The sequence below is a fragment of the Pararge aegeria genome, chromosome 1, assembly GCF_905163445.1.
Source record: "Pararge aegeria chromosome 1, ilParAegt1.1, whole genome shotgun sequence".
NCBI classification, from domain to species: domain Eukaryota; kingdom Metazoa; phylum Arthropoda; class Insecta; order Lepidoptera; family Nymphalidae; genus Pararge; species Pararge aegeria.
In genome coordinates, this window is record NC_053180.1 from 11,080,750 (window position 1) to 11,097,256 (window position 16,507).

A 16,507-nucleotide genomic window follows, 5' to 3' on the forward strand; every position below is an offset into this window, starting at 1 on the left:
ACTTATTTTTTAGGTTTAATTCCTCTTTTAAACATTTATTTGTCGTGTTTAGGTAACAAAACTGAACACATCCGTTTTACTTAATTTTTGTTTCATACATTGTTACAACATAATTGATTGACAAAACCTCACCGAGAAAGTACTTACATAATTTAGGAAATTAATAAAAGTAACTAGAAACACAGCAGTAACTAGGTAGTAAAGTATGCCTAATTAAAAAAAAAGGTTTAAAAAAATATTCTTCTAACGGTGAATAATCGTGAATGGTTTAAACTTCTTACCTAATCACTGTTTAAAATCTTGTATTGTTTGTAAGCATAAAATATTATAAAATTAATCATAAATATTATTTTTCACATTACAGTCAACTATATTATAAAAACATTTATATGAAATCGTATGCCTTTATCTGCTCTCCAAAATGTTTCTATCCTCTATAGTATCTGTGAATTCAGTATTATATTCTTGCATACAGTGTAACTAGTTACACTTTAACATCTAGATGTTATCAAATTAGCTATAATGTGTATCTAATAAGACGTCACGTCTCACGTCGACTCATATCATGCGCCTGTTCACATACATGTTGCTATGGAGAAAACATACTTACATGTCACACGACACTATAAGCATTAGATAAGCATCGACGGTCTTCGATCGGTGGTTTCGTTACTCTTTGGATTTTGCTATATTTTTTTCTTATATATTTGAATTCCAGTAACAGTAACATGGCAAGACTATATTACCTATATGTTGAATACTATTATCTATAATATCGCTTAAATGCGTGATTTTAAGGAACTATCAAACGAAGCAAGCGATGCAGTATCGAACATTGCTAAAACGCACGATTTACATACTGCAGCCGAACGTGAATACTGAGGCCGCATCGATGCAACTCAAAAACTGAACGCTGATACTAAGATTATCAAGTGTGCAAGTTCATCACATAACATACAATACAATACTAACTGACTAATAGGTAATGAAAATGACTAATAGGTATTAGTCTTAGTCCACTGCTAGATTACGGGTCTCCCAATGGAAGGGTTTGCCCATAATCACCATGCTGGTCTGACGGATTGGTGATCGCAGTATATTGCTAGCACAGAGATTGCTGCTGCCCGTTTTCCGTTATATTCCCTTAGTCGCGTCGTACGATACGCCGTTGGCGACAACTGTGTTTTCTTCTGCCGTCACCACGAGGCATAATCACTAGTTAATATTACTGAAAATTTCTGAGGAGCATTGCAAAAATGGTACTATAGAATTTAATATTTTACCAAGCTCTAATCTTCTCTGCTCTACTCATTTCTAAGTTCTTTAAAAATATGGCATCATTTAATAACGGAACGCTATGCACCATAAAAAGTTTGTTGACATGATTATTCGATTGGCTAATGGCTAAGGGTTGGATTTAAATTTACCGGAAATATTACAATATAAAAAAGCTAGCATACGCGTATTACTAATCGGTATCACAAAAGTGTATCTTCCTTATGTACTAGAGAGATACCTATATTATGTACTGATTCTTACCAATAATACACCAATACATTTTAATAAACATTCGCGTACTTAGTACACTAATTAGTATACACAGGTTTTTTATTTTATACCTTATTTCTCACATTTCCAGATTGACTTGCCGAAAGATGGCTTTTTTGTTACACTTGTCGCGTACTACAACATAAATAAAATGTTCATATTTTATGCTATTAGTCGGACCTAAAATAAATGCATTCTCACTATTCTTCTACGAGTATATTTGCTAAGTTAAAATTTAAAGATAATTTGACGATACTTTTTTTTCGTGCACCTGTAACACGCAGAAAACACACCGGAAAAATACAGATACATCAAACCATTACTATGATAAGTTACGTCTAGGCAAGGATAAAATTATTGGCAACTCAAATACTCTCCAATATGTTAATGGCTTTTTTTCTAAATTAAAAAGTATTTGTAATTAGATAAACAAATAAAATATTTATCAAATATCGTATGCCATAATCTACTCCAAAATATTTTCTCTATTTGTGAAATCTTTTAGTATTATATACTTTAATTCAGTTGCAAGGTATATACGTAGAATACCTATTTAGTCTTAATTCATATATCCTCCAATTCTTATTCCTTATACTTAAGTATCTATATAGAAATTTGCTTTTCTAACATAAGTAGGTACGATTTAGCTAATGTAATTTATAGAATAATGTATTCGTAACTAGAAACTGCCATTAAAATAGTGTTATGTTTGTTGTTTGGGAGTAAAAACTAATAAATAGTAAATCAACTAAACACTAGTTTATGAACTAGTCGTAAAAAAATGAACAGTTTTATTTCAAACGAATGTACTAACACCGCACAATGCTTTATCTATGCTGTCACATTTAGAAAAAAAAATACAATGAGTACTGGTGCAAAAAGAAAAGTTGTTATAGGAAATTCAATTTAACTTTCTTTTTTTGTAATATTAATTGGCAGACCAAACAGATGGCCGGGCTGATGGTAAGTGCATACATATCCTATAAACAGAACAACAAGCATGACATAAAAGGAACACGTCCTGTGACGTGCTGCCTTGTGTCGATCAACCTAAGGACGTGTTTAGCCTAATGCAAGTATAATGAAACTGCTAACCACACCCTTCAGACCGAAACACAGGATTGCAACAATGCTGCTTGGTGACAGAAATAAGCATGACAGTAGTACTTCCCGGACGAGCCTTGAATTTTTTGAATTTAACCAATTGGAGACCTCGGAAAGGCCTTCATTTGCACAGTATAAAAAAGTTTTTGAAAAGTTAATCCATATTTTCTCTAAGTAGCGTTTTTTTAAGAAATTAGCAAAATCCTTTACAAGCATACTTTGATATGCGATTCGAGATTACGAAGCAGTCAATTAATTACTCATACTTTACATTCTAAGGTATAGAACCATGGGTTGGTCAGCACCTTTTATAAAAGTTTTTTTTAAATTTATATCTTATTTTCTATATATTTAATATTTCAAGGTCAGCATTAGTTATTTAGACTAGACGTGTGTAATAAGAGAAAGATATTCGGTTTTTTTAATTTACAACACTTGTGTTTTTTACTTTATTCACGTGTCATATTATTACCTAATTTTGTAGTTATACTCACTGCCTGGTGGCGCTAAAGTTAATATATAAATAAAACCAATATTTAAATGTAAAAAAAAATATTTACAGAAAGCATAAATGTGATTGAATGATTAAGTTTACATAATCGAATGCTCGTATTAAGTGGGCGAAACTAATTTGAACAATAAGCCTAAATTAGTAATAAAAATTGGTTATTTTTATTCACTAGTGTACAATTCTATCAAAAATAATATAATAGATATGCATCATATCAAATCTAACAGAAAATGTTCGGTTCTCTTTATAACTGTTATCTATTTAAAAATAATGAATGTAACAGCTTAATTAAATTTATATTAGCTAATATTTTTTTTTATATTCCATCACTTTTTTTGCTTTCTCATTGGCTCCCCTCCCCGCACACACAATATTATTGTTACTATAATTTCATATCTTTATCAACCTTCAATTATTCAATTATATTGGCAGTAACCCGAATTAGTAGATTATGCATCATTTTACAGTCGTGCCGAGAGTGTAACAAGTAATGTACCATACGCGTTTCATACAAAGATTTTCATTTCACTTGCGAGGAAAACAACAGGCTAAACTTTTAAATACGTTCTGAGAAAATAACAGACAATTTCGTTCATCAAAGAGAAGGTAACAATATTTTACCTTCTCTTTGATTGTTAATAAATATGAAAGGAAATGCCTTCTATTTTTAGCCACATAAAACCTTTGTTTGGTTAAAAAAATCTGTAATAGCCGGCTAAATTAAAAGTGGTCCATCTTAATACATATAACTTGCAGTTAAGGAAAAACTAAACTTATCAGGTCATCTCTGAACTCAATCGCTAAATCATAAACAAAGCACAAGGACGGTATTTTTAAATGAAACACGCGTGTCTAATATCTTGGATTATGAGCCTTATATCGATGTAATAAGGTTTTCTTTACGAGCAACTGTGATGAAAATTACTATATTTTCAGAAAAAAATAGATGACATTATGCGGTAAAGAACTTGTTTTTCACCGATACTTTCTCAAAAATGACAGCATATCTAGTATATTATTGTTTGTTGATTGAAAATTATACTGCTGTATCGTTTCAGTTTCTTTATTAAAGTTAGCATTGTTGAAATATATTTTATAAATGCTTGTACCTTATTAACATTATAAAAGTTAAATATTTGTTTAAATTTTAAAATGTATACGGTCAACTTCAGCCTTTATTTCGATTAATCGATGTAATGAAATTAATAAAAATTGTTTTGATGTTTCTTTTGATATTTATTTTCATACCAATGTTCAATCACGCACTTCGAATCGGTATACATATATAGGGTACACTATAATTTTTTCGATATGATCTTCTGATCTTAGCCGATCTCATAAGCACGAGTACGAACGAACCTGGTTAATAGGGCCCCTAACTACTAGGTATGTACAAGGAACTCACGGAATTAACTTGCCAGACACCATTTCAAAATATTTGGGCTAATGCCCCCAAAAGAGGATGTCTTTAATGAAGTAAATCAGATTAACCGCCGGATACTGACTGAGTACTACATGACGGCATTTTGTCTAAACAATGAGTCCGTAGAAGGGAATTATAATCACCTTGCTTTCCTTTAGAAATTCTGGTAGAGCTATTCTACAAATATTTGAAGAAGCCGTATTAATAATAGTATTGGTGTCTAATGTACAAACATTATTTAAATATTTATAGTTTACCAGGGTCAATATGTTCATTATTTAGATTTTTTTTTACAAAGTCCTTACTAATATTTTAATTTGGTTGATGTGAAGAGAGTATTATTTTATATAGAGACTGTCTTTTTAAAATATTTTTACGACAATTATTGTGCAAGTATTTTTTTTTAAACTAATGTAGCCCTTGTATCGTATCTGATTGTGACCTTATAACGTATGAATCATGTAACTGATTTTCAAGTTCTGTTTGAGATACGCGGTCCGGGGTTTTCTTTCAATTTCAGGGCAAGTCAAAATTGTATTAAGGATCAAGTCGCCGGCAACAGCTGTTATTATTAAAGCGAAAGTGCGAATACAAACGAAGAAACTAATTAACTTTATTTTTGGTTAACTTGAGTTAGTTGAAATAATGGAGAGTAACATAGGCTACTTTTTTATCCCAGGGAAAGTAACAGTTCCCACGGGATTTGAAAAAACCGTAATGGATGTGGACTAAGTACGCAGGAAACAGCGTAACATAAATATTTTATATGTATGGATAACTTTTTTCTTGTACACAACATTTAAATACATAAAAACATAGCAATCTATTCCAGGCAAGTAATAGCGTAAAAGATAGCTACAGAAGAGAAGTAGATATTTTTTGTAGAAATCGAAACGGAATTGTCTTTAAGACTAACCCACAGCATCTTGGCAAGGTCAGTCTAGCTCTGTCCGCGTAGCGCTTGCTCTTCACTCACGCAATTAGCGTTGATAACAGATAAGCATCTGATAACAGTATTACCCCCGTAGCGCATCTCGAAAGTAAACGAGTTCACAGTTAGAATTTGATCATTTTGCGTAGAAAATATTTTGTTTTTGGCAAAAGTGAAATTCACAAACGAAATTCTGTACAAGGAAAATTATTTTTTCGACAAATGCAGTGCTGTAAACAACAAAAACAATAGTAAATATTTTAATTAAACATTAGAAAATATACTCAACCATGGATAATGAAACGCCAAATGATTTAGAATTTGAACAAATTAATCAGATATACGACGAGTGCCTTAGTTATTTAAAAACAGTCAAAGTTGATCACTGTGTGTATGAGGATGAAATAAAACTAAACGACCCAGACCCTGGATATGAAACTATTGCAGAAGTAAAGGAAAGAATAAAAAATACCGATATAAATGCTATATACGCTGTGCCAAAATCCCAATCCTTAAATCCAGTTCCAAACATAGATTATCAGGTTGAAAATGAAAAGTTTTCTAGTGGAAGTGCAAACTCAGTTTCAAGTGAATTTAAATCTGGAAGGTTAAGACGTCTATCTCAACAGCTACCTAAAATTATAATAACTCAAAGTAATACGAGCCTCAACATTACGAAAGGACCAAATGAAAAGATTCTCCAAAATCATATTGTTGAAAAGAAAATTGTTAATCATAATAAAATACACACGAAAAGTCCTATAAAAAAGTGTGGGTTAATAAAAAGGTGAGTACGATAATAAAAGTTAAATTAATTCATTTATAGTCTAAATATATATTTATGGCAGCAGCGCATTTAATTATCTTCTCGCATGTAAATAATACGTAAGTGACAAAGCGGTAGTCAGGATTTGCATACGAATTCGCTTATATTTACTCTTTGATAAAATAATGAACTTGAACAAGCATGTTGTCCTTGCCACTGTATCCAAGCATTATTCTGAATAAAAATGATCCAAGTGTGATTCAGATTCGAGCATTAAGGATTCCGTACGTTAAAAAAAACTTGTTAGTAATTATTAGACAACAAAACGAAACGTCCATTTGCAATATTTGGAGGTTCTAGGTTGTCGAAAATGGTTCTCTTGCTATTTTTTTATAAATCAAAAAACAGGTAGGTAAAATAGAAATAAAAAAAAAAAACAATATACTGATTTAAAAAAAAAGGGAGGTTCTCAATTCGACTGTATACATACTCGATTATAAACCGATTGATGATTCTAATTTTATCTTATATCTCAAAGGTGGTCCCATTTTCATTTGGTGAAGATTTGTTAGAGAGATCCTGAAGAAATCGAGGGTAATCTTGAAATATTATATGCAAACATGTAACAATTTGAGTATTATGTAAAAGAACTTGTGCATCTTCTTTCGAAAAGCATCTTATGGTCAAGTGGAATGATGAAGACCATGGATGGCCAATGGAACTATAATATAATTATAAGTGAAACACGGATTGCGCTTCAATTATGGTATATTGCTAAGCAATTAATGCCTGTCACAATGAAAAGCTGATGGTGAAGTGATGGGAGAACTTCTCAACTATTAACACCCCGGCCTCGGGAAAAGCAATATCTTGTAAAGTGTTAAAAAAAAAAACAAAAAACCGTCATTGTTTAACACCTAAAAAGCAAGAAATAAATATTTTCTACAACATTTTAAGTCGGTGCCAAGTAAAATGTTGAAAATTACTAGCAAATAGTTATATAAATTATATCTAAACCTCTTAGGATCAATTAAATATTTGAAAATGTAATAACGTGCAGGAAAATTATTTCTAAATTTGAGTAATAAAAATGTGTTTACAATAGTTTAATGAAATTGCACTGTGCACGCTGCTTAACTTTTTTGTAGGTTTTGTTTTAAGGAAATTGTATACAATTTTAAAGTAACCTGCCGCATGATTTTTAAAAGCATCTTAGAAGTCATTAAGAGAGAGAATCCGTCAAGTTTAAACTTTAAGCTCAAACTTGATAGATAGAAAAACTCGGATAAACATTTTCACTAGGTTGCTCATTATATAGTTTTAAATGAGGATGTGACATGGTAATAGCAAAAGTACCAACCGGCTAAGTTAGTTGCGGTCCTTCGTAGACCAGGGCTTTGAAACCAACTAGCTTCAGTTTTAAGATTGCGAATGTAGTAATTATCGCCATCATCTACCATGTAATGTTTACATGTATGCAAAAAAATAAAATTACTTTGACTTGATACATCTACAGTGAAAAATACTAACTAGGGTCTTGATACGCAGACATAAAGACTGATAAACAAAAAGATGATCCTATTAGGGTTCTTTTTTCCATTATGTGGCTTGGAAGTTGGAACCCTAAAAATAAGGTAGAGTACCTTATTACATTACATACAACATATAACATAGGTAACAGAGAAATTGCAATTTGTAAATGAATCGAAGTAATTGTAAAATATCATTTTTAATATGCTTATTTTTTTAGAACTGAACCTTCTTTCCGATATAAGGCCTATTGCGATTTTCCGAAGCGACTGGTCTCTAAAAATGGCATTGAAAACGTAGCCTTAATATCCAACGTTCCGTTCGAGAAAATGCGTTTACTGAACGATACCTTTCACACATTGGTAAGGAATAAATGTTAACTTTAACCTTTACTAGTTTAAATTAATCTTTGTTGTCTGATGGTACGTTAAGGAATCGTGAAATATTATTTAACATTTCAAGACATTATCGCCAACCTACCGTAGCCGACAAAAAATAATCCATTTTTAAAATAGCATATAAATGTGCTGCTAAATTGAAAGTCTACAGTATTGGGTATTTTAAATTATTTAATAGAAATTTAACAAACTTTTATTGTTCTTGTACACAACATTTTTAAACAAAATATTATAATTACTAATAAGTACAAAGGAATGTGAAAATAAATGCTTGAAATTATTTGCCGGTGTTATGGTTCCCCTATTTGCTAGTCGACTATGACAATCAGTCTTAGTATTTGCTTGCATTTAATATGTTAACATATTAATAATATTTCTACCTGTATTATAAATAAATAAGCATATATTCATCATTATCAACCAATTACGGATCAACTATAGGGCTCGGGGATCCTCCCAGAGTTGTCAAACTAGCTCGCCTAGTGTGGATTAGTTGTCTTCACACACCTTTGATAACATTATGGAGAACTCACAGGCATGCAGATTACCTCACGATTTTTCCTCCGAGAAAAGTAAGAGGCGTGGCAGGGTTAAAATTTACCCCCACGGAAGTGATGCAAAAGTTCGAACCCCAAGGGCAAGCATATACAATTCAAGATATTTTGAACCAAAATGTATTCAAACGTAATCTATTTTTTTAACAGATCAATTTACGCTGGCGCTGGATTGTCATCGGTACGGTGATTGTACACTTTGCCATCTGGCTTGTGTTTGCTATTTTCTGGTACATCACAGCCCTCGCGCATTACGACTTTGAACCCGAACCACCGCAACGCTCTTGTGTCACTGGTGGCAAGGATTTTGTTACCATCTTCCTTGCTTCTGTTGAAGCTCAGGTCTATATTTATGTTTTCGTTATATTTGTCTTTTACTTTTCGAATATACAACTACAACCTAATTTTATTTTATATCAAAAAATAATAACTCGCACTCTTCACGTCCCGATGGCTTAGCCACACGATAGGCTTCGAGGTAAACTGACACTGACATAATCAACACTTCCATTCGTACATTCGAAATCGCTTTAACATAAGCAGAAAAAGATTTATTTTCTTTGTTTCTTAATTATTATTTATTATAAGTTACTCTACTCTACAGGACCATTATTAACCCCTATATGAATTATTAATTATCTATTTATACAAAAACTATTAAAGATACTTAGAGCAAAATTAATTTTTTTTAATAGGAAACAATTATTTGCTATGAAAATTGTTGTGAAAACTGCAGGACCTGTAGATAGAAAAAGACAACGCAAATCTTGACATACTTTGTAAAATTTCCAAGACTAAATATAGCCAAGCGTGCCAATTTGCCGAGATAATGATAACGACTCAATGGAACGTGTCTTTCACGAGTGCGTCTATTAAAAGGTGCAAAATAGGAAATGGCAGCGATTTTTTTAAACTATCTCAAAGTGATTAAACAGTGTAGTACAGAACGTGCTAAACTAACTAAAATGCAAAATTGGCAGTAACTTCTTATTTCTAACCGTTTCGTTATTACTTACTACAAAGTAAGTGATATCAATGTTACAATTGGATGTGATTTTTTCATGTTATAGGTACTTTGATATATTATATCTTATCAATATGTACACGACATGTATTTTTTGTTAGCAAAGCACCCTTTACGGCAACTACTTTATATAATAAACATACTATTCTACACTGTACAAAAATACAAAATATCCACTTACCTATTACGAGTTTATATTTCAATTTCACAATTCTTAATTTCCTATGCTCATTATTCAGTTATAGTGCAGATCAGTAATACCGACAGGTTATTACCAATTATGAAAATTTGGACAATCGTTTTTGATTGACCAATCATTACAATTCTCTTATCTCAAATGGTCCTATAACAAGATGGCCAACATTTCTCAATTATGTTTTTTACCTTGACAATAGAGCGCTCTTTTCGTTCAATATGGAAGCATATAGAATTTTGTTTTATATACTTTTGTAAAATTTTTTTTGGTAATGTTCATTGTCATCATTGTGATTATAATATCTTTTCTAGGAATTTCAAAATGAACCTTAGAATCAGTGCCACTTGTTTCCTGCAGCTTCTTGCGACCCATCTCTCATCAAATCAACTTTCTATCTTTTAGTGAGGTCTACCAGTGCTACCGTTTTTACTTCCTCCCCTTCTTTAGAACTTAATCTATATTTTAGATATTTTCCCCTTTAGGAATCATGCCCTAGAGCATCATCAACAGAAAATCTACTGTGCAACTAAAATGGAGGATGATTTTACCTTTTGCGAATGTGCAAGTCATTTGATTGCTCTGGTTTGACTACTAACTGTCCTTTTTTCAGTTACTTTGATGAGCACATTTGCCTTTGCCTTGCCTTTTACACCAATTATAATAATCTTCCCAGCCTAATGATGTCCTACTGTCGGTGTACAGGCCTTTTCTCTCATAGGCGGGAGAAGTTTACAACCAAGTTTTTCTTAAAATAATTGCTACCGAATTATAAGAGTACGTTACTTAAGCCCACACTAGAGCGGTTATAAAATCATGGAAAGGAGTCCAGGCTTCCTGCGGTAAAGGAGATGACGATGGAATCCCTCATACACGAGTGGATGGAGTGCGATGAATACGCAAGTGCATCGTTTACTCTCGCCTATATGTGCATTGCGATACACAGAGTTTTGTGTGGGTGCAAGCCCCACATAACCATTTCGATTCCCTGAAAATCATATGCATCTGGCTTTATCGTTGTATAAAAAAGGGTATAAGCTTAATGTACCTGTTTTCTGTAGTAACGAAGGCCCTACTAGTGAGAAATAAATTAGGTTGATAATAACAGAGCTAATGTTAACGACCACGATGGTCAAAGACATTATTATGGAACCTGAGTGACCGTCTCTCCAGCTCGGATACCATTAACGTAAGCTATTAAGCATTTACTCGTAAACTGCTCCCTTTTTGCTTAATGTTGTAAAGCGACGGTTCTCAATATAGATGTTGATTGATCAATTGCTCAATTATTGTTGAGTCATGTTGCAGCACGTTTTTTGCACTCTTTCTTTCTGATGCCATGTAGCTACCAGCAGATTTGCTCAAAATCGAAACCTTGAATATTATTGTTACCGTTACCAACCTATCTACTAAATCTATTTTACCAATTATTATTTCTAGTTCAATAATATATTCCAAATGAGCAGACTACAAGAAAACCCAAATTTTAGAATTAATCCATAGATTTTTTTTTTGTATTTTTAGACTACAATCGGTTTTGGAGATCGCGCGATAGATGAAGAATGTCCAGAATCAATATTCCTTTTCATTATGCAGGTAATAAGATGTTTATTTTATTTTGCACTAGAGCTCTATTACCATAGGTCATTTAGAACTATTTTATTTTGAATTTGATTCGATTATAGTGGCTGGCTGAATAACTATACAATTAAAGGCCCATAATAAAAGACATCAAGCTACGAACCAGTTCTCAAGTACCTGTAAGTCAATCTATGAACTTGAAAACTTGTTATTCGTTTGATTTCGGTTTGTTATTACGGATACTCTGCTAGTTTTCTGTACTAAATACACTTTACTACAGCTGATACTCGGAACCGGCTTATCAGGAGTGCTAACATGCGTTGTATACGCTAAGTTGACGAGGCCAGAAAAGTTGTCTCGAGATGGTGTTGGATTCAGCAAAAAAGCTGTTGTAAGTACAGAGAATATAATAATTTATAATCATGTCTAAAGAATATCTATAAAATTTAAAAAAGATTATTATAACTTTATTTATAAACATATCGAGCCATTAACATAGTATGTGAGCTTTTAATTTTACTAGGGGATTTTTCTGTAATAATGGTTTGAAGAAACTTTAAAATACAAAATTAGTTTTTTGTTGGTTAGTCGGCGGATAGGCCAAAACTTAAAAACAACATAAAAAAAATCTTTATTTCTACCGCACGATGCGAATATCATCGAGTTAACTTACTGCCGTTTTTCTTAATTGTTATTATTTCAGATTTGTATGCGCGATGGCCGGTTGTGTCTTATGATCAGAGCATGGGACCTCAACTACGATCACATTATTAGTTCTGAGTTTACAGCACACTTCGTCAATACGCACAAGTAAGGCATATATTATACGCACAAGTTGAATAAGTTTAAAAATATCGGAGTATAAATTTGCTATTTCCATATTTTTATTTTAAAACAAAAATATTTTTTATTTTAGACAAGACGAAATTCCTGTTGTATATGTATAATCTTCGTATCTTTTTATTTATGTATGTTCTTAATGTTGATTTCTATGATGACAAAATATTATTAGATTTCTTTCATACGAGAAAGATAGAACTTACCCTAAATAACGATTTTTGGAATACATTTCTAGGACAAAAGAAAGCGAAGTGATTCGCTACTATGCACGAAGCCTGCCTCTCCAGCAACGGCAATTCCTACTGTGGCCTGTTACCCTAGTACACGAGATCGACGCAACCAGCCCCTTGTTCCGTCTGTCACCCCAAAATATTGCTGAAAACAGGTAAAACTAATGTATCCAATACTTTTTATAAAATATCGATTGTATTGATTATTAAAACCGTACCTTTTTCTGATGGATAAATACTTCATATTTATAATTACGATAGCCAGCGCCTTTTGAAAAACAGTAGCAATTTCCCGTTCCATTGTTTCTCCATTCAAGTGCAAACACAGGTAGGTACTAGGTAGTATGTGTTGTGTATAATCTAGTTCTTTTGATTGAATGTACCATACAATATAAAGACCTAGAAAGATTGGGAAATCTTAATATCCCACATAGATTCTATGTGATGGATTTAAGGACTTTGCTACTTCGGACTGCATTTAAGTATTTAGCTAAAATTAAATACTTAACCTATTTTTGTTTAGATCAATTTTCTTAAAAATATTTTAGTTTAAATTGATCCTTACGATCTCTTCAACTAAAAGTTTGTAAGATTTAATATCGACCTCGCAGATTATTATTTTTTTCATAAATTCGTGAAAAACTTATGACTTAAATAAAGATGAACTAAGAACAAATATTATCTCTTAGGATAATAAATACAAAGAATTAAGTCATTACTGATTTAATTTAGTAATTCTTATTTTATTGAGAAACAATTTTGTGTATACATTTCAGCTACGAGATCACAGTAAGCTTGAAAGGTGCGTCTGCCTCCATGGGTACCTTCACTCAGAGCCAAACCTCATATCTCCCGAAAGAAGTTGTTTGGGGACATCGCTTTCCTCCAGTGGTAACGTAAGTTTAATATTGATAATAATCAAAATTATTTTAGCTACTTATGTGTATCATAAGGTAGGAGGGAACCTCTGGGCAAAAGCGGCCATAAACAAAGACCAACTTATGTCCAACCGTGGTCGTCTTACGTTTCATACGATTATGATGATCAATTATTTTGATATATGTAATATACGTAAATATATATAATTTGTAGTGGTTATAGCCCAGTGGGTAGGACTTTGACTTAATTTTCGAGGTGCCGAATTCAAATCCCAGCACGAACCTCTAACTTTCTCAAGTTATTTTCGTTTAAGCAAATAAAATATCACTTGCTTTAACAGTGAAGGAAAACATTGTGAGGAAACCTGCATGCCTGTGAGTTCTCCATAATCCTCCAAAGGTGTTTGGAGTCCACCAATCCGCACTGGGCCAGTGTGGTGGACTGTGGACTTAACCCCTTTTCATTGTGGGAGGATACCCGTGTCTTGTAGTGGGTCGGTAGTGGGTTGATATGATGATGATGATATGTAGATTAATTTGGATTTAATTAAAAAAATCACAAATTTTTCCGTAGGTTTTTACTGAAAATGCATGATGTTATCATAATTCCATACCCTCAGAACTTTGAAAGAAATAATGTTAATAGAGAAAATAAAAATAATTTATGTCCAGCACCGTTTTCAGAAATAAGCAATAACCTTTGACGACGTTGCTTTAAATCAGCTTACCTTTCATCTTAAAGAAGATGGAATACTTAATGATTGATAAATTTGCAAAATATCGATAGTAGCTTAGTTTACATACTAGAGTTCAATTTGAATTCGATCAAAGGGTACCTATGTAGGAGTAATTTATTCTTGATATATACTCTAAAGTAAGACTAATTCGATAATCGAACACCGTTAATGGGCTTGCTGAATACGATTTTTTATCATTCATGTCTTATTTTTGCCCTTCAACCAACTACATGTCTTCTTTTTCCACTGACTGCTATCAGCCGCCAATTAAATAACCACTCCTCTTAAATGCATATCTTTTTCACCACGATCTATCCATCGATTCCATAAATACTTGTCTTTCTATATTTAGTGCATCGCACAAATTTGTGTTGCTCGCCTCAATCCAGTATTGAGGCTATTAAAATATTACATAGGCTCATTCGATGGTTTACTAAAAAGAAAATGAAGAAAAACCCAAAATAGACGGCCAAGGACATGAAAAAATAGAAATTAATATTTTTTTATGGGAATTGACAATTTGGAGTACGTACAAGAGATGGCATAATTTAAAAGTACCACGGGTTAGTGTGAAATAAAGCACTTTTCAGATACGAAACCTACAGTTTTTTTTTATGTAATCTATTTATTTATATTTTTAGGTACGACAGACACAGACAGCAGTACGTGATCGATCACTCGAAGCTGAACACTATCGAGCCAGTTGATACTCCGTATTGTAGTGCCTATGAACTATATAGGTACTCGTATATAACAAAATAACTCTTGAAAGCCTTTTCTATGGTTCAATTAAGCTTTAGTTTCAATTGCACGACTCATGATTTTTTTCGCCTCATTTCGGCGGCTATTTTTATTATTATAGCCTTGTTAGTTCACGGAATCACGATATTTTGCATACTATTGTCGAGATAATTTAATGGAGATTAATTCCATACTTTAAAAAAATTGATTTACTGCAATAGAATTGGAAAAAAACACCAAAATAGGTCAAAAAAATTTCCAGTCTGTCATGTGTGAAACCCGAAAACACTCTAACTTGTGAAAAAATCGATTATTTGAGTAAATTTTTTTTTTTTTAAAGTCTAATCGACGCTTGTACTCGTAGGTCACTGAATGCGAATGATTAATTAATTCAGTGTAGTTAAATTGCAATTAATAAAAAACGAAAACTGCAAGACTGTATATCTATATATATCCATGTAAAATTAACATGGATGGTGATATATCTATAGATATTATGTACATTTTATTCCACCAGGGGCGCCTGTGCATCACTTTCCTAGTACAGTTGTCTTAAATATATATATTTTTTTTTTCAATATTTGATAATTAAATGAGCATTATGAGTCGTGCACTTTTGGATTTTCCAATTTTTTTTATAATACATAAAACTCAATCAGAAAAAAAACAGCAGAAATCGATCCTAATTACGTTGGGTCACTATTTTTTAAAACTGTTTCAAATTGTGACGAACGGACAGACATGCGGACATCACAGTGATACTTGGATTCTATTTTACTCTTGGGGTACGGAACCCAAATAACGTATGATTAATGCATGAATTTTTGGGATACAATTTATTTTATTTCATTATATCTTTCAGGGTATCCGGCTCACCGAAAGATAAATTGGAGCCCCCCGGCACACCTGGGAGTTTCAGTGAAAAAGTGTCTACATTCCAGATCGAAAGAACATCATCTTTCAAAAGGAAAGATAAAAAGATCTGAATATTTTAGAAACGAAATTGATTATTTTGTTATTTGGGACTGGGAAAAAATAAAATCATATATTAGTTATCAAAATTATATAATTGTGCGTAATAAAAGCGATATTAAACACAAATGAGTACATTTCTTCTTCTTTAAATAACAACATCAGACTGGAGACAGTTGCTTACTTGGCATAACCATCGGCTGCTAAAGCCGGAGAAGTGCGGGGTTCAAATGTAAAAGTGAAAGAAGTTATGAAGTTCGTGCGCACGAAGAGTTAAGTACCATTATCTATAAGAAGGGCGAAATATCCCGTATAGGATGTTTTTTTTTTAATGAATATTATAGGTATAATTAAATATTCTGTGAATATTTCAAGCGTCCATCTATCTGTTGCCATTATCAATATCGAGCAAAAAAAACCACGTTAGTTTTTGGGAGCCACCTTAAATATTTGTTTTATTCTTTTTGTTTTAGTATTTACTTTTATATCGGCATTAGAAATACATCTTCTGTGAAAAATCACCTACAGACGGACGGACAGCAGACT

The 16,507-nt window shown here is 32.3% G+C and overlaps 1 protein-coding gene across 1 annotated transcript; it reads left to right on the forward strand.

Annotated features, from left to right (window-relative positions):
- Positions 1-5,620: 5,620 nt before the first annotated feature.
- On the forward strand, positions 5,621-16,013 carry LOC120626776 (ATP-sensitive inward rectifier potassium channel 11-like). The gene is made up of 10 exons (XM_039894488.1): positions 5,621-6,304; positions 8,034-8,175; positions 8,916-9,107; positions 11,507-11,578; positions 11,844-11,954; positions 12,267-12,373; positions 12,639-12,788; positions 13,410-13,529; positions 14,890-14,988; positions 15,852-16,013. The coding sequence occupies exons 1-10, from the start codon at positions 5,808-5,810 to the stop codon at positions 15,973-15,975; spliced, it is 1,614 nt and encodes a 537-aa protein (XP_039750422.1). The 5' UTR covers positions 5,621-5,807; the 3' UTR covers positions 15,976-16,013.
- Positions 16,014-16,507: the final 494 nt, after the last annotated feature.